We start from the raw sequence: 20,386 nt of genomic DNA on the forward strand, positions 1-20,386 counted from the left end.
AAGGCTATAGAAGATAGAAAACTTATTAATATCAATATAATATAAAGTATATTATTAATATTCTAACAAGGTATTAGAAATATTGTCCCTGTGAAACAAGGCAGCATAATATAAAATCAAATATTCAAAGAAAAACAAGGATCTTAGAAACTACAAGTCTGATGTCAGACTTAAAAACAAGAAGATTAGAAGATAAACTAGTGCCTATCACCTAGAAAATAGGGGAGAAATGCAGAAGAGATGAAAATAGGAGAGAAAATGCATTAAAATAAAAACATTAAAATACAGGATATCAATAAGTAAGAGGAGAGTGAAAAAGTTGGCTTAAAGCTCAACATTCAGAAAATGAAGATCATGGCATCTGGTCTCATCACTTCATGGCAAATAGATGGGGAAACAGTGGAAACAGTGTCAGACTTTATTTTTTGGGGCTCCAAAATCACTGCAGATGGTGACTGCAGCCATGAAATTAAAAGACACTTACTCCTTGGAAGAAAAGTTTTGACCAACCTAGATAGTATATTCAAAAGCAGAGACATTACTTTGCCGACTAAAGTCCATCTAGTCAAGGCTATGATTTTCCCAGTGGTCATGTACGGATGTGAGAGTTGGACTGTGAAGAAAGCTGAGAGCCAAAGAATTGATGCTTTTGAACTGTGGTGTTGGAAAAGACTCTTGAGAGTCCCCTGGACTGCAAGGAGATCCAACCAGTCCATTCTGAAGGAGATCAACCCTGGGATTTCTTTGGAAGGAATGATGCTAAAGCTGAAACTCCAGTACTTTGGCCACCTCATGGGAAGAGTTGACTCATTGAAAAAGACTCTGATGCTGGGAGGGATTGGGGGCAGGAGGAGAAGGGGACGATGGAGGATGAGATGGCTGGATGGCATCACTGACTCGATGGACGTGAGTCTGAGTGAACTCCGGGAGATGGTGATGAACAGGGAGGCCTGGCGTGCTGCGATTCATGGAGTCACAAAGAGTCGGACATGACTGAGCGACTGAATTGAACTGAACAAGATTCCAAAAAGTCAGAACCAAACAGCAACAACAACAACAACAACAACAACAACAAAAAGAATTCATCAAGGGAAATATTTCAGAAAACTTTTCTAGAGTACAAGTTTCCTCATGAAAGACACTAAGTACCTAGTATAATACGAGAAAATGAGACTACAAGAAGGCAAATCTCAGTAAATTTTTAGAACTCTTGGAAAGAGTAAGGCATGTGCAAAAAATAAGGAAGCAGAACATCACAAGACCAGAACAACAAAACTTGAAGGGAGATGACATTAGATTGGTGCTGTTTAAATTCTGAAGGAAAATTATTTTTAACCTAAATTCTATGCCTAGCCAAATTATTGTCCAGATATGAGGAAAGAATAAATGAGTTTTCAGACATGCAAAAACCCAGATAATTTAACTGCTGCTGCCACTGCTGCTGCTGCTAAGTCGTTTCAGTCGTGTCCGACTTTGTGCGACCCCAGAGATGGCAACCCACCAGGCTCCCCCGTCCCTGGGATCCTCCAGGCAAGAACACTGGAGTGGGTTGCCATGTCCTTCTCCAATGCATGAAAGTTAAAAGTGAAAGTGAAGTCGCTCAGTTGTGTCCGACTCTTAGCGACCCCATGGACTGCAGCCTTCCAGGCTCCTCCATCCATGGGATTTTCCAGGCAAGAGTACTGGAGTGGGGTGCCATCGCCTTCTCCAAATTTAACTACTAGGTATCTTTTTTTGTCAGGAAATTGCTAGAAAATTGATTCCACCAAAATAAGTTAACTAAGACAAGAGAATGCAGAGGATACAAGAAAATAAGAGATACAAGCAAAGAGACCAGCAGAGGTTTTCCAGAGTGATTGGAAGGAAGATTCCCTGGATGAAACCAGTACATGGGGCATGAAAGGAAAAGCAGCCATACATAACCAAGTCAGAAGGTTCTGAGAGATTATTCCAAGATGAACTTATCCCCGAAAAGGGGAACTTGATAAATACTTGTGAATCTGAATGCCTGGAGATGAGATTCAGAACACTGGTAGAGACTTGATAATGAGGAAAACATAGAAAGCTGAACAAACAAAAAACAAGACCACTATCAACCACAGGGGGGTGGGAATCTTCAGAGAAAGGAAGAGCAATCATAGTTTCACTTGACTTAGTCATGAAAAGTATTTACACAGTCAGAACAACGTAACTACTAAATACTGATCTAACCAAAATAACAATGACAGCCCTAGGAAGATGGCAGGATAGAAATAATGCCTGTTGGGGTGAGAATGTGATGATGCGAGAGAAAGGGAAAGTTCATTTCTACAAGGAAACATCAAAAATAGAGCTAAGAAATTGAAAGGCAGTAAGAAAAGACTGTTATTTAGAATACAGAGGCAAATAGCAAAAAGAATTGAGAGTGATTATCTCTGAAGAGGGGGAAAAATGTTGTGGGAGGGGATCAGGATTTGCTCTCTTTGATAATACACTTTCTATTACTAGGACAAAAACGGCAAGTGTAAAAACAAAAGGAAGAAATCACCTCAAATTGTATTCATGAGGGAGCTTTGCTGCACCTCTCTTATTCCAGAAGCATTTCTAAAGGAATGGGGAGCACAAGAAGCGGCATTGTGTTCCCCACACCCTCGCATCTTTACTAACACATGCATGATTAGATGGTCAGTAGAGATCAAAAGAGGTTGCTCAGAGAAAAGACAAGGCTGTCCTTGCCATCTGTCTAACCATTCCTTATGGCTATGAGAGGAAAATCGTCTGCTGACCTTCATTTTCAAAATCTTGTTCATAAATCTTTTTACTGGCCAGGCTGAGACTTCTCTATGCAAGGCAGTATTCTAGATTTCAACCACTGATTATGATTATGTTCAAACTGATTATGCTCAGTTTGGCAGGAAGCGTCTTCCTGAAACAGTTTTAAGACTTTGATCCAAAAGCAGTATCTTTGTGGGGCTACCATATTTTATAGTTCTATATTGAGTTATCACTAAAGGCTCAGACTGAAAGTGTTATGCTTGGAATTCATTTAAACCTTTAAGTAAACCTGAATCCATCAGACTCAGCAAAAGCTATGGGTAAGAGTTTGTACCTGAGGTTATAATGAGGCAGTTTTGAGATATTTAAAGATAGATATATTTTGTTGAGTGCTACTATATGTCAGGCAGTGTGGTAAACACTTTCATATACTATCTTATTTAATCCTCAGAACAACTCTATGAATAAATACTGTTATTATCTCCATCATGTAAAAAAAAAAAAATCTAGAATTAGGATGACTACGAATCTTGCCCAATATCTTCCACAAGGAAATAGACAAAAATCAAAATCAGAATTGGGCTCAAAAACTGCTCTAATTCCTCTATCTTCTCTAAAGAGAAATAGCCAAAATATCAAAATATACCACTGAAAGAGGGATGGTAAAGTTGAAAACAAGCATATTTCTTATGCTTAAGTATGAGTCTTCATAGACTTAAGGAGAATTGGAAGAACTTCACATAGCATAGTGGCAGAATGCAGGCATATTAGTACCTGTATAGAGTTTGTCTTGTCATTTGTAATTCTGAGAGTTGATAATTTATAGATCACTGGAGAGCAATTTTTGAGCCTGACACATTTCAAAAATATTTTTGGACCTTCCTGCTACAATCCCAATCTAAATGCAAAAATTTCAGGGAATTGAGAGCCAAAAACTGAATAGAAATGAAATTCACTCTTTCATTAAATAAGAAAAGTATGTCAGCAGTAAAGGCTGGCAAAGGTCACAGGGTAAAGTAGTGGATCACAGCATTTCTTCTGGCCATGGCAGTGTGCTTACAGGTATACCTTGCTTTGCTCAATGGATGTTTTCTTGAAAATTTAAGGAATAATTAAAGCTTTGCAAATGGGATTGTACTCCAAAAGCCCTGGAAACTACTTTTTAAAAGATAATTGATACTAGTTAATAATTTTGAAATGTAAGTTATCATTATCTACATTACATAATTTGTAATAGGCTGCCATAGTTTTCTAGCGCTTCATTCTATTATCAATATTCTTCATTCACGATATCCTGTTCCCAATCCCACCTGCTTCATGAGGGCAGGGACTTTGTCTTTTCACTACTATATTCAGCACCTAGAACAGTGCCCAGCTCATTAAATATTTGTTAGATGAATGAATTATCTAATCATGTAATCCTTCCTAGTTATTACCTGTATGTTAACAATGCTGTGCCTTTCTTTATGCTATTACATCAGCTTGGAATACTGTTCTAGTGTTTCAGTTCCATCCCTTCTGCATGACCAAGCTCAAATGCCAACTCCTTTCTCTGTATTCCCATGGATTATATTTCTGTAGCTGGTATAATAGCAGAAGGGATAAATCTTGTATTATTCATTGGTTCCTGGTCTATAACACCTAGCCAGAGTAAAACGCACAGAAGATATGATATTAAAAGTAAATTTAAAACTTAATCTAAATTTTCACATGCATTACCAGCTGTCAGCTCTTCCTAGGCTCCTGTTGGTGTCTATCTTCAAAACTTAGTCTGTGAGATCTTTGTGAGGTCAGAAACTGTGTGGGTTTTTTTTTTTCTCATTTCTAATCTTGATGACAAGCAATGTGACTGGCAAGATAAATCCAAACATGTATTATTTGTATACACTGTTAATAACATATTTGTGTTAACTAACTGGAATGTGGTCATGGGTAACACCAGGGTGATGCAATCTTATTTATTCTTTTAAGCTATGGAGTTCTTTCATGAGAATGCTACCCCATGATTCCTTGTTCTGGTATTCCTCAATGATCAGCAAAATGTACATTTATTTCTAGATACAAGTAAAAGAGAATCTTAAACTACATTGTCTACACCAGGGGTTCTCAGAGTGTGATCCCTTAATTAGCAACATCAGCATTTCCTAGGAACCTGTTAGAAAATCTAAGTCTCAGGACCATCCCAGGCCCACTGAATCAGAAACTATAGGAGATCCAGAAATCTATTGTGTTATAACAAGTCTACAAGTTATTATGATCCATACTTAAGCTTGAAAACCCCTAACTGAACACAACTGGGAAGAAAGCTGTTCTCACTATTCTGCCCTGAATAATGGAGTGTTCCCTGGACCTGCCCAGCAATGTCAAAATTCCTATCACATCCTTCCTCTTCTGAGGAAACTCAATTCCATTTTAGGCTGGATAATTGGAACAAATAAGTAAAATTTTGATCAAAAAGATCAGGGAATCTCTTTCATTTCTGTCATTACACTTTAATTTATATAGCATGACTTAAACCAGTAGGTCTTTAAAACTATTATTTTAAACCATATACCACATCTGCGTGGCATTCTGCTGGTTCCAACCAAAGGAGAAACACTGTGGAAATTAGAACTAGGCAGAATGAAGGAATACTAATGAGGAGGCAAGGGCCAGCAGGCTAAAGGAAATATGAAAGAAATGGACTCTGGGCCAATCTCAGCCTGTGTCAAAGTAGGGAGGACGGGCAATAATGGGGAAGGGAAGAATCTGTCTGTCAGAATAAGAAAGTGGCAGCGGCCAGCATCAGATAGGAATCTTGTCCTGCATCAGGAATGTTCACATGTGGTAGAGTGAAGGATACTGAACGTAGCACTTGGTTCTAGGCAAAGGGCTAACATGATAGTGAGGAGTTTAAGGCAGAATACAGCTCCATACAGGAAAAGAGGAACTATAAAGCCTGAGTCAGAAAATAATCACAACAGCAACAGGTGAATACTAAGTACTGATGCTATGCTTGGTTTGTTACATAAACATAAAATGTATTTATTATATATTACTACACATTAATATATGGGCCTTCCCTGGTGACTCTGCCGTAGAGAGTCTGCTTTGGGTCAGGAAGGTCCCCTGCAGAAGGAAATGGCAACCCACTCTAGTATTCTTGCCTGGAGAATCACATGGACAGAGAAGCCATGGGCTACAGTCCATGGGGTCAGAGAGTCAGACATGCCTTAGTGACTAAACCACCACCACACATTAATATTAATGTATATACTTTAATGTAATACATTAATACACCTTAATGTATATTCTTTGCCTCATTCATCTTGAAAGATGAATTGTACAATAAGGAAGCAAAGACTCAGATGTATCTTGCCCAAGTCATAGGGACTAACAAGTTGTTAGTTGTGTGTCTGATTTTAAGTCCTGTAATCCTTCTACCATACCACTGAGCTTCCCAGATGAGCAGGACAGCTGTTCCAGGTAAGGTGAGAGAAGAAGTAGCACCCCCGCTTACTTACCTCTGGCACGTGAGCACTGGTGCTCTCTCATAGCCACCTGACAGCAGGCAGGAACTCCTCATGCTTCCCCAAGTTTGCTCTCATTGGCCCGGGGCTTGGGTGAGCCTGAGCCTTCAGAGATCACCCTCCAGAAGGTTAATAAGCTGCACACATGATATTGCATGTACACAGCTGGACTAGTTTTCACGAACAAAGGAAGGCTAGTTGACTTACCAGAGCAAAGCATATCTTAGATTTTGAATTGTGGTTAAGCTCACAGACTGAAGCCTGTCTGCTCTGTACTAGCTACGTGACTTAGTCAAGTTACTCCATGTCTCTATGCTAGGGTTTTTACTCCCTAAAATAGGGATAATAATAGCTCCTGCCTCACTGGATTGTTGTGAGGATTAAATGAGTCATTATATGTAAAGCACAGTACCCAATATGTAGTAAAAGATACATAAGCACAATTTCAAAAGACTGTTATCTCCTCAAATGTCCTTTCAGTGCCTCACATGAATAAAACATGAACCATCAAGCATAAAGATTTTTGCTTAGTTCAGTCTTAGGTAGACCTGCTTAAAAAGTTTATAACTGACCCCAAAATCTAGTGTGTTATTTTTTAGTCACTAAGTTGTGTCTGACTCTTAGCAACCCCATTGTCTGTAGCTCCCCAGGCTCCTCTGTCCATGGAATTTCCCACAAGAATACTGGAGTGGATTGCTATTTCCTTCTCCAAGGGATCTTCCCAACCCAGGGATTGAACCTGCATCTCTAGTGCCTACTGCATTGGCAGGTGGAGTTCTTTACCACTGAGCCACCTGTGAAGACAATTTTATGCTTTACTGAAAAAAAAATACTGAAGAAAGATTTGAAAAAGGAAAAAGTCCTTACAATCCAACCATCATTACCCAAATGTTACCATTTTTCACATATTACCATCTATGTCCATGGACATACAAATTTCACATTATTGTAATTAGTACATATATCTGTATCACTATTTTTTATAATTACCATCATATCACAAGTATTTCTGACAATTCATATTCATAAACATGTTAATGGCTGTTAAATATTTCATTCCATCACTAAATTTTATTCTCTGCACAATCAAGAAATTCAGCTTATTAATCATGAAACAGACTTTGGATAACTTTTATCTGGAAGTAAAAGATGTCTTCTTCTATCTAAAATGATCAGTTGCCAATCAAACATCAGAAGAGAGAAAATGAATTTAAATTGTTTGAAGACAATGAAGGACTGAGTGCAATTATTTTTTAATGTCACAAATGACTGAAAACTAAAAAAAAATCAAATATCCTTTCTATAATGTTAGTAAAACACTCAACATTTTGACTCCTTGGCATTATTTTGTCTTTGTTTTTTTAATAGGAGAAGTACTGGTTACAGTTGGGAGAGCGGAGAAAACCATATCCACCAAATCAACCTCACATAAGACTAATATATAAATAAACTTCTCTTATTTGTGAAGACACATGAAATAGGTGAAAAAAAATTACAAAAACATAATGCGCAATCTGACGAGCAAAAATGCCACTAAGTTAACTAAAGACATAGTAGAGACCAAGGAAAATAACCATAAATGCTTAAACAAAACATAATCACTGTTGTCCCTAAATAAACACTCAAAAATGCTGGTTCTTACAATCCCATAAAGAACCTTGCCTCTGATCCATCCTTGTTTCACAGAAGAAAGAATGATAGAGAAAGGAAGTGACCAGTTCAAACTCACACAAGGAGTTGGGTCGGGAAGCCGAATTCAAGTCCAAGTTTCCAGACTCAAGCCAAGATCTCTACTGCAACCACACATTGATTCAGACATACCTGGGCCTGTATGTGGTCACTATCATGCAATCTACAAACTCCAGCCAAGTATCCATTTTCTCTCAATCTTTGTGTGCACATCGGCTTCCCTGGTAGCTCAGGTGGTAAAGAATCCACCTGCAATGCGGGAGACCTGGGTTTGATTCCTGGGTTGGGAAGGCCCCCTGAGAAGGGAAAGGCACCCACTCCAGTATTTTGGCCTGGAGAATCCATGGACTGTATAGTCCATGGGGTCGCAAAGAGTCGGACACGACTGAGTCACTTTCACTTCACTTCACTTGTGTGCACGTGGAACCAAATTAATTACTCTACCTAATTCAGTTGCTCAACCCAGCTGTGGACCCAACAAATTCATTCATACAACTCACAACCTGAAAACACGAGTTCAAACCTATCAGGGGCTCCTTAAGAATTAATGTGGTAATTATGATCACCCTGTTTTATTTTCTATAGACACCAAGTCTAAAAGGGATCAAGTAAAGGAAGAATACAGACAAGCTGAAAAAAGCAGTTTCTTCCTAATAAGAAAGTAGAAATCAATAGGCAAATAAAGTTATATACATTCTTTAAAAAAAGAAAAAGTTTTAGGATACTGAGGTCCAGAGAGGAGAAAGATTTTTCCTAAAGGTCCTCCACTGAATTAGAGGGACTAAAACCAGAACCCAGATTTTCTAGCATCTGGTCTAATATTAGTTTTATTTTATCTGAACATGCACCATATTTTCTATGCCTCAGCAAATCACCCTAGCATACAGTTTCATAATCCCACCAGTTTAAAAAGCTTACCCTTAGAGAATCTAACACATAGTAGGCACTCAATAAATACTGCTTATTAAATCAATCAATCAATCATTTTGCTTGAAAATTGCCTTGGTTGGCTCCCTTACCTCAGTATCATTGTGGATATTGCTATACTTGTATTATTGGTTTTCTTTTTATGCTGATGCAAAGTCCATGTCATCTTATTTTGAACTATTTGTAGGCTTGCAAATACAGCATGTTTTATATGACAACCTTTTTTCTTGACACATAGCAAATATTTCTCTTTTAAATCCCAGAAAAGAAAAAAAAAAGTAAATCAAATACAATTTTAAGTAGTGCTGGGAATGTTAAAAATATCTGGAAATTAAAGAAGGGCCTCTGTAAAAAACAAAAACAACTGCTTAAATAACCTAATTTTAAACTTTCCAGATTTTTAACAATTAGAATGATCATGTAATAAGTCCTGTGAAATTCTCTAATTTGTAGAGCATCTAAACCCAATCTAGCACGTGAATGAGACTAAGGACAAAAACACCTCAACATTTTTTTTAAAAAATCAGAATCATCTACATTTTTTGCCTTCAAAAAGTTAAAAAGGAATTTCTAATTTTTACTGCAATGAGGTTTGCTGGACATATTTGGTAGCAGTGTTTGAGGAATTGAGAAAAACCGGATTGTTTCACATGGGTGATAGTTGTAGGAATGAATGGGGACTAAAAGACATGCTATTAGCAGATTGGTGTTGCTGCTTCCTGCTCGTTAAGGAAATCTTGATGTGTTATCTTCTCAATGGCCTCTGAAAGCCTCTAGATTTTTTCCTGTAGTCTAGTCCCTTTCAACTGCATCTCAGGCTAATGGCCAGTCCACAAATAGTAGGGAAACAAGACTGACCACAGAATAGCAATTTCCCTTTCCTTTTTGCCCAACAATGTTTAAAGCTCACTTTCAATTATCTGTACTCTCTGAATCACTGGTGGCGGGATTTGTTTCAGGTAAAAAGCCAGGCAGAGTATATGCTTTTAAAAAAGTCAAAAAGAAAAGCTCTGTTGAGAGGCAACAGGTGTCCCTTGGGACTTCTGCCAATGTACCATCAGTTGCATCACAGCAGCAAAATTCCATGGCCTCCCTGGGTGGGAGTCCCAGGTTCCCAAAGACAGAGAGATGGAGACTGTTTCAAACAGTAACTGGAGAGAATAGCAAACTATAATTAGAACTATAGACATCAATACTAGAACAAAATCCATCATGTTCTGCATGCAAGGATGCTGATGAGGACGAAGACACTGGGAGAAGTGATGTGTCTTCTTGGGCTCAGACACATGCCATCTATTTACATGTCTGTTTTCTAACCCAAGCCTGTAGGACAAGAATTGGTTTCCCTCTTCTACACATATGTTCTCTTAACACTACAGAGGGTGATAATAAAAATCAAGGTCCTGGCAGTAGGAGTCCTGTAGTATTTCTGACGAGGACACACGTACATGTTACAACTTTATATTGCTCATCATGTAGCTTATCTATTGATTCCTAAGTGAGAGTGTACATCCTAATCACATGAGGTGCTTCTTAAATATGAGCCCCAGGTACCACAGGGTGCCACATGATTCAGATGTGCACCCCTGACTGAAAATCCTGTTACCAGCCAGATTTCACACAATCAATGTTTTAAATCCAGTCAAGGTATAATAGGTATTTCTGGTGGCTCAATCAGTAAAGAGTCTGCCTGCAATGTGGGAAACCCGGGTTCAGTTCCTAGGTTGAGAAGATCCCCTGGAGAAGGAAATGGCAGCCCACTCCAGTATTCTTGCATGGAGAATTCTGTGGACAGAGAAACCTGGTGGGCTACAGTCCATGGGGGTCATAAAGAGTCAGGCACGACTGAGTGACTAACACAAGGTATGATATTTGACCCAATGCACTTCCATTCCCAAACCCACAAGATGTTATATAACTGACTTGAAACTATGAGCAACAAATATAAATTCACATTTTTGAGGAGTTACTGCAAAAAAAAAAAAAAAAAAGAGAGAGAGAATAACAACAAAAGAAGTCCCTTATTGGTAAAGTAAAGCCTTTGCAGAAGTCAATGAAGATAATTTGTAACAGCAAGTATGCTTGCTGCTAAAACTACAAAACGACAAAGGATTAATTCTTCCCCTCTAGGATGAGATCCTAATGAAAAGAAAACACAGCTAATAATAATGAAAGACAACACAGCTAATGATAATGAAAACTCTGATTCTAAACACTAAATGCTTTATTGGTTTGAATTTAATTTCATAATTATGATATTATGGTATGGGACTTGGGGTAGGCACAATAAGTCTTGTTTTATAGGAAAATAAAGATGCATTGCCCAAGTTACTTAGTCTTGAACCTCAGTTTTGTTATGTACAAAATGAAGTTAATATATCTAGTCACAAGTTTTTAAAGGAGATGACATATATTAACAAGCCCTTTGGAAAAACACAGAATGTCTCATGAATGTTATTTACGGCTGTTAATATGACAAATCAAAAGCCCAATATTAACAAACTCAAAGTAACATAACTATTAGTCATTCAGGCACAAAACACCACACCTAATAGGGTCAGAAGCTTAATGGGATAAAAGGACAAGGATAAGGGAATGATTGGAGATAACAAACAGGCCACCCCCAGGCTTATTTCTAATGCCACCAAGCCTCATCATTAACACCCAGCTCAGACAATAGGTTACTAGCCAGGTAGCTACTTAGTTGGAACAGCTTTTAGAGTAGTATTCAGCAAGAGTTCAAATGTTCTCCCACACAAAAATTCTGTTTAAAGAAACCAAAAGTGGAAAAAAAAAAAAAAAACCAAAAGTGGAACAAAAAGCAGACATTATTGCTGTGGAATAGTAAGTGCCTCTTTAGAGGTCATTAATCATTATGACTTTATATTCTAGCCACCTGGGTAACTGACTAGAACTCTGAGAGATGAAGGGAGAAGACACATACATTGTTAGAAATCAATAGCTCTTGACCTGTTCATTTATCCTCAGACTAAAAGCTTCTGGAGGGCAACCCCAATGCACTATTCATTATCTCCATCCCCTGCATTTAACAATAAGCCTGGAGTAATGTGGAAACTCATTAAATATTTTGAATTAAATGAAATGAACTCCCTCTGATATTTAAGAATCTTTAAGTCTTTGCAGGCCTATATGCAGGTCAGGAAGCAACTGTCCAGTTAGAACTGGACATGGAACAACAGACTGGTTCCAAATAGCAAAAGGAGTACGTCAAGGCTGTATATTGTCACTCTGCTTATTTAACTTCTATGCAGAGTACATCATGAGAAATGCTGGGCTGGAAGAAGCACAAGCTGGAATCAAGATTGCCAGCAGAAATGTCAGTAACCTCAGATATGCAGATGACACCACCCTTATGGCAGAAAGTGAAGAGGAACTAAAAAGCCTCTTGATGAAAGTGAAAGAGGAGAGTGAAAAAGTTGGCTTAAAGCTCAACATTCAGAAAACGAAGATCATGGCATCCAGTCCCATCACTTCATGGGAAATAGATGGAGAAACAGTGGAAACAGTGTCAGACTTTATTTTTGGGGCTCCAAAATCACTGCAGATGGTGATTGCAGCCATGAAATTAAAAGATGCTTACTCCTTGGAAGGAAAGTTATGGCCAACCTAGATAGCATATTGAAAAGCAGCGACATTACTTTTCCAACAAAGGTCCATCTAGTCAAGGCTATGGTTTTTCCTGTGGTCATGTATGGATGTGAGAGTTGGACTGTGAAGAAGGCTGAGCACCGAAGAATTGATGCTTTTGAACTGTGGTGTTGGAGAAGACTCTTCAGAGTCCCTTGGACTGCAAGGAGATCCAACCAGTCCATTCTAAAGGAGATCAGTCCTGGGTGTTCTTTGGAAGGACTGATGCTAAAGCTGAAACTCCAGTACTTTGGCCACCTCATGCAAAGAATTGACTCATTGGAAAAGACTCTGATGCTGGGAGGGATTGGGGGCAGGAGAAGGGGACGACAGAAGATGAGATGGCTGGATGGCATCACTGACTCGATGGATGTGAGTTTGAGTGAACTCTGGAAGTTGGTGATGGACAGTAAAGCCTGGCGTGCTGCAATTCATGGGGTTGCAAAGAGTCGGACATGACTGAGTGACTGAACTGAACTGAAGACTCAGACAGGAAAAGTGACTTGTCCAAGGTTACACCATTAAAGCTGGGATAAGAACAGGGATCTCCTATGCTCAGTGCCTGTTCTGTTTTTTACCATGTTTTATCTTACTCATCCTACAGTGGTCTTGGAGCTTTAGCTGTTTGTTTTTTTAACCACAAAGCAGCTTTTTAAAAAATCACTTTCCGGCTCTGATAAACTAGTTACTGCATAGACATTTCCCTTTCCTCTTGCAGAGTGAACCATTCTGGTTTCAGGGAAATAATTATTCTAGGCATGCAAGCATGCTAAGTCGTTTCAGTCATGTCTGACTCTATGCAACCCTATGTACTGTACCTCGCCAGGCTCCTCTGTCCATGGAATTCTCCAGACAAGAACAACGGAGGGGGTTGCCATGCCCTCCTCCAGGGAATCTTCCTGACCCAAGGGTTGAACCTGTGTCTCTTGCATCCCCTGCACTGGCAGGCGGGTTCTTTTACCACTAGCATCACCTGGGAAGCCCACTTCTTTCCCCTCCCCCAATTTATAATCTCCTGGATGTGTGAACATGGCATGATCAACTAATGAAGGCTATCCAATCTAACATATATAATCTGAATCCCTACTATGTAAATGAAAATGTTTTATCTGATGCAGGTACCTGGGCAGCTGCAGGACTGTTAGAACTTCATATTATGCCCACAAAAAAAGTTAATCTATGAGTGAAGATTTGAGAGTGAGATCTTTAAGATCAGAGACTACATCTTAGTTTTCTTTTACATTCTCAGAACACAGCAGATGCTCAATAAATGCTTGTTTAAATAAAGAACATAAAAATTAGAATGCTGATTGTAAGAAATGCAGTATGAGAGGGACAAACAGGGACTTAGACCATATAAAAATAGACCAGTAAATATTAATTAGATGCAAGGGAGATCAGGGAAGATCTTGTGGAACAAGAGGCAAAGCGAATGGATTCTAAAAGAGTGGAATAGAGGCACATGACAAGGGGATGGAGGTGAGCTATATTCACTCTAAGATGTGCTTCGATTTAAGCAGTCCGATGTCACATTACCATGGGTTAACACCAGGACATTTTAAGGAGTTCAACAATGAACCTATAGAAAAAGCATTTAAAGATAATGAAGGGGTTGAAATTAAATGGCTAGAGGAAGAACAGAGAAGGTATTTGAAATGAATCCATTTTCTGATAATACTATGAGGCAAGCAATTTCTTTGGTATTTCATTTCCATTCTTTCCCAAAGCAACCAAAATCTTACAACATGATCACGTATCAGATGCTTCCAGATTGATTAATAAGATGAAATGCCATCTTCTATACTCAGATGCCCAGAGTGGTGTCATTCATAGATCCAATCAGTCCCCTAAGGTCTAAACCAGTGCTTCTTAAACTTTAATATGCATACAAATGACAAGGAGATTTGGTTGAAATGAACATTTGGCTCAGTAAGTCTGGAGTAGGGCCCAAGATTCTGCATTCCCAACAAAATTTCAGGTGATGTTAATACTGATTGTCTATGGACTACATTTTGACTAGCAAGGTCTTAGACCAATGTTTAACTTTGACTATCAATTTGCAACACTTGAGGAGCTTTTTAAAAATACCTATGCCCAGGTTCTACAATAGAATCAATTAAACCAGAATGTCTAAAGATGTGACCTAAGCATATTTATCCTTCAAAACCTTCACAGGTGTTTCTGATAAGCCCAAGCTTGCAAACCTAGCTGAACAAAGAAAATATGTGATACAGGCAGGTTGGGAAAAATACAGAAGGTTGGAGGGCGGGGATGGAGTGGGGGAGAGAGGGAGAGAACCTCTTTCCTCACAGTAAATCAATGTTTCTCAGACTTTTACAGGTGCACAAATAATCTGTGAATTTTTAAAAAAATCAGATTCTGATTCAGTAAGCCTAAAGATCAAGATTCTAAATCAAACCACATTTTGATTATCAAAAGTCTAAATGAGTGATTCTTGAACACTGTTGCATCTGAGATCTTTTAAAAAAAATCTATGCCTCTCTCCTACCTTAAAACTCTGATGCAACTGAATTTTGCAACTGAATTCTGATGAAGTGTTTGACCAGGCATGAGGAGGTCTAAAAAGCATACCAGATGATTCTAACGTACATCAAAGTTTGTGAACCACCACAAGGCACAAATTCTGTCAAAGCTGTTCAGATTGTGCACCAATCCAAATCTCTGAAGCAACATTAATTACCATGGTACATAAGGATCATTGAAATTAGATCAGAAATTGACTGCTGGATCAATTGATTCATTTACCTCTCTTCCTCGTCCTGATAACAAGAAGTGATGCAAGACAATAAGTAAGGAAGCAAAAAATTGATCTTATTTGTAAATAACTGATGCTTAACTTGCTGAAGACTCTGGACGAGTGCTCTAAGACTGGTTTTGAAATGCTGGAGATAAGGTGAATGTTGTCAAATGCTGGCAACAAGATTCAAAACTAAGTGGGCCATTAGCTTTTTTTCTAGGATGAAGAACTCTTGAACTCTCAACTGAATCATGTAATAGTGCTTTGAGCATTGAAAGAGTATCTAGTAGAAAAAAATAAGTATATATGTTTACATTTGAAAATGTCTTCCCAAAACTAAACCTGAATCTATTAGGGGAAGAAATTTGTACATGGCAGGATAAAGTATCAATACTTAAAGTACAACAATTCAAATGGGATATGGATATACTTCTCTGAATACACATTTTCCTCTATAATAAAATTTCAAGTTAGCTACCATTTTTAGCTGTGCCATTTGCATCAACTCAGAAAGTAAGGTCAACATGTAATTCACCACTCTTTATATGATCACTATCTGGCTAATTCAGTTTTGCAAAAGTCCATGAACCAATGTGTATGAGGACTTTCACCATGTCTTTTGCCTGAAGCAATTATGGTACCTCTGCAAAATGACCACAATATTGGCTTGGGACAAAATTATTTATTGCCTTGGAGTTAGTGCTGTGATTCACGCCTGTATCATGCCTGCTGTAGATTTTTTAGAACTTCTAGCATGATTCTTCTCAGATATACTTCTGAGATTTTCCTTTCTGAAATCCCAAGCCTGGCAGAATAACTAGAATGCTACTGTTATCAGTATGAGATATAAACCACCTAGAACTTTGTGTGACATGTAGCATATGTTATAGGTAAAGAGGAGAAATAAAAAAATTATTGATAAGAGATATATTTTCTTTTTATGATGGGCCAGGAATTCATGTATAAATTGAAAGCAAAATGTTACAAGGAACGTTTGCCAAATAACCAAGTTCAATATTCAAATGGCAGGTATTCTCTAAATAAAAAAAAAAAAGCTTCTTAGTAAAATGATACTCTGTTGTTAATTTCATGTTCTAGAAATACTTAACTGGAATATTACAGACATCTATGAATTTTTGACTTCTAGTTTTAAAATGGATTCTATAGTAAAGTTAATAAATATATGCCTCATGTATATTTATTGACATGGGGTCTCTTTTATATGTACATCATTGTTAGTCAAGGAAATGCCCATCAGCAAATCATAGGAATAAAGTATCCCAATTAAAATTTGCCAGCTGGTCTGAACCTATGTTGATTCAGTTATTTTCACACTGGAAATGCTTACCTAAGTTGAAATACTTAACTCTTATGATTAAATACTTCATTGAACATGTACCTGCTGTTACTTGACACTTCAGTTTTACTAATCAGCCCAGAACTAGGTAACCCACCACCACTCCCTGATCCTGAGCACATTACCACAATGACTGACATTCTTGGTTTAAAAATAAAACCTTGTTTCAAATATAGCTTCTCGAGTTCTGGGTAATGAATATAGTTTCAAAAAAGTTGACATCATTTTTTCTGATTTCACCACGATTAAATACATCCAGTATTCCTACTGGATATCTGACCACATCACTCAAGACTCTTGCAAGCTAGTGGGCATTTTAAAGAGGAGGAGGAGGAGGAGGAAGAGACCTGCATAGATGGAGTTAAACCCAAAGGCTATCCAATCCTACAATTTTAATAGTCATTTTGTTTATGTGAGTTAAATATGCTATCAGAAGTTGATTTTTACAGTTCATTTACCAATTAGTGTGTATACATTATGCAGATTTGCTTATGAGGAAAATATTAATATATACATATCCAGAACTAGTATATGCATCATGCCTGGAGCCAAGCAGTACTCTGAGACACTGTTCTTCTTAGAGGTCAGTTCTAACGCACACTGTTTCAAATAGACCCAATTTCTCTGCTGATATATATTCAAAATGCAGTGGGATGTGGTCATACACACCCAGAAATACCATCTTCGTGGGGTGGGGGTGGAGAAATCCAAACATTTTTTTTCTATAGCAATGCATTATTGGATATCAGATACAAACGTGCCTGTCAGCAATCCTAAGGTAAATGAAATATATTTATGTGAACCCATCCAATCCATTCTACAGAAAAGAAATTGCTTTATCAACACATCTCGCCTCCCCCAGCGTTCAAAGACTCTTCCCACCCCCCTATCTAAAAAGAAAAGAAAAAAACTCATCACACTTCACTACGCAACTGATGGAGTATTAAACACTGTCTTCCAAGCTGTGGGAGTTAAAAAGAAGTCGCCTTCCTGCCACACTTCCCTGGTGCTGCAACGGACATAGCATCTCCTGTCGACCTAGTATGATGCTCGCTCCTCAAGCACTGCAGTCCCCTCGCTGAGGACTGCCCTGGCCACACGCACATGCCGCGGGAAGTCCCCCGATGGGGACAGCCACATACCTTTGCTCTCCATTTCGGTCCCTTTCGAGTGCTGGGAAGTTCAATGGAAGTTGGCCGGAAGATGCGGGCCCGCTTCAGATTCCCAAACCCGGGAAGCCAATCTGATGATTTCGCCCGTACTTCCTTTCTTCCCCTCAGGCTTCCTGAAAGATGGAATTTCTTAAACCTTGAAACTGCAATCAGCCACCAAAGGACACTTAACAGCAGCAGCAGATTGCCTTTACGGGGGATAGGTTGCGACCTGGTATTCATATGCATGCACGGTGCCAGCTCAGTTTGTTTGCCTTTTTACCTGGGTCTGGAAGCAGCAAGCAGGAGCTGTCCTCGGAACGTGGTGCTGCAGGTGTAGTGACAGATCATCCCACTTTGCTCTCTGGATGTACAGCAGATTTGCATGGGCGCTGGCACGCATGCGCAGGGCGTCCCCCCTCCCCTTTCCGCCGCCTCCCGCTCCCCCGCCCTTCTTTGCTTCTCTCCCCAATACGGTCCTTAGTTATCCCCGCTGAAGAGCTGTAGCGTTTGGTCACAGGGAGCGCTGCTAAAAATAAACGCTGGACCGGATTTTCCTTTGCAAACTAGCAAATGGATTGGATTGGGATTGTGTATCAATCCGATACGATTTTCCAGACGGGATTACGGAAGCCTTAGAGGAAACCGGGGTCTCCGAGCTAGGTATGGTTTTATTCAGAAGCAGAAAGGAGAAAAGAGGAGTGTATTTGCGAAAACCGTGTAATGGTCACAATTTGGGGTTCTCTTCCTAGTTGCTGCAGTAACTTTCCAGGTGTATGCCTCCTCTTCTAACCACTTCCCCCACTGACTTCACGGTTCTGTTTGTATTTCCATATCTGTTTTGTTTTTTCTTCCGGGATAGAGTGGGAGTAGCCCTGGACCTACCAAAGATTAATACTCGCCTGCTGCTTTGCTACTCAGACTGAATTTTCTTGCCTCCCTGATATCCCTTTGGCCTCCAACTCAAACCTGTTCCATGAACAGGCTACAGGGCTTCTAAATTCTCCGAACAAAGCCACTGAGGACATCCTAGGGGTGCTTTTTAGCTTCTTTCCAACAGTCTACCAAGATGCAGGGTCCCCAAAGGTAGAGAGGCCTTTTATTGATAAGAAGCTGTGTACATAATCATTTTTATAAAGATGAAGAAGAAAAATATTTTTCTTGTATAAGGTACTAGAGAAGGTTTCAAAGCCAAAAATATTTTATAGCACTCTTTTCATAGAATATTTTAAAAGCCCACACTATGATTAGTTTATCTGCAACCTGTGTGATAGGGCAATATTTACTACCTTTTTCTTTTTCAATAGTCCAGATTCTCCTGAGCGAGAACTCTCTCTTTGAGAATAATAGTCTTCTATTCTCAGACATGAAAATAAACCTAGAAAACTAGTATCTAGTATGGCTAAGGGAGGAGCTGTGCAGGTTAATCCCATATCCCCGGTTACACAAAAATCCCTCCACAGTAAATTTCTAATCCCAATTTTCAAAACATTGAAATACAATAAAATATACTGCCAACAAGAAACCTGAGTTAGACTATAATTCTGTCTTCCTCTGATGATTCAGAGGGCATCCTGAGATTTCTCCAGTGCCTTAGGGCCATGATTACAAATATTAATCATAATGGCTCAGCCAGACATGGACATCCTTGTGGAGGAGACATGCTGATAACTGCCATGGCTCAGCAAAGCCTGCCTCCATTCAGCACTGGGGAATCAAAACACTTGAGTATGGGATCACAGGTTACAACCTAGGATCTACCAAGCTTTAGGCTCTCCTATTGCATGCCCAAGAAAATATTTGGGGGGGAAATCACAAAACTCTGTATTTCTTTACATTTTGATAGATTTTTGAAGTAGGCTATAGTGAGAGTAGATCCTTAAGAATACTAGAAAAGTAGATCCTTAAGAATAATAGTGTCTTTGGGATAAATAATTCCTGCTCCTAACACTACACTCATTACATGTTCTTTTCCTCTCAGAACTTTTAGAAAAGGAGATACTTTAGAGTCCATCTATGCACACCTGTAATATTTATTATTTTACAAATGGAGAGGCAAGGAGGGCACTTGACGAGACTCATGTAGTGGAGCAGAACCAGACTCAAAATCTGAGAGTCCTGGTAGCAACTCCAAGATGATTTCTTACATAACCACATCCCCACTATCTACAGTGAATGGGAATGGGGAGAACTTCGAATTTCATAAATTTTCATTAGTTTTACTCATAATTTCAAAAACCCAAATGCTTCAAAATGCAAAATCCATGGTGTGACATTCAAGACCTTTCTATTACCTGGATGCAAACTACCTTTCAGGTCTTCTCCAAGATTAATTCCTATACAACACTTGCCACTCAGTTCAGGTCAGTTCAGTCACTCAGTCGTGTCTGACTCTTTGCGACCCCATGAACTGCAGCATGCCAGGCCTCCCTGTCCATCACCAACTCCCAGAGTTCACCCAAAACCATGTCCATCGAGTAGGTGATGCCATCCAGCCATCACATCCTCTGTTGTCCCCTTCTCCTCCTCCCCTCAATCCCTCCCAGCATCAGAGTCTTTTCCAATGAGTCAATTCTTTGCATGAGGTGGCTAA

General features: G+C 39.0%; 1 protein-coding gene across 1 annotated transcript in view; it reads right to left on the reverse strand.

Moving 5' to 3' along the window:
• The window catches only part of FGF12 (fibroblast growth factor 12), a 613,455-nt gene extending 595,271 nt beyond the window's left edge, over positions 1 to 18,184 (reverse strand). Inside the window, exons 1-2 of the mRNA XM_040253369.1 lie at positions 18,077 to 18,184; positions 17,785 to 17,927 (exon numbers count right to left, since the gene is read on the reverse strand). Of these exons, the coding sequence (XP_040109303.1) occupies positions 17,785 to 17,797 (13 nt within the window). The 5' untranslated portion in view covers positions 17,798 to 17,927; positions 18,077 to 18,184. The remainder of the gene's footprint in view (positions 1 to 17,784; positions 17,928 to 18,076) is intronic.
• Between the last annotated feature and the right edge of the window lie 2,202 nt (positions 18,185 to 20,386).

This window comes from Oryx dammah, unplaced genomic scaffold, assembly GCF_014754425.2.
Source record: "Oryx dammah isolate SB20612 unplaced genomic scaffold, SCBI_Odam_1.1 HiC_scaffold_2, whole genome shotgun sequence".
NCBI classification, from domain to species: domain Eukaryota; kingdom Metazoa; phylum Chordata; class Mammalia; order Artiodactyla; family Bovidae; genus Oryx; species Oryx dammah.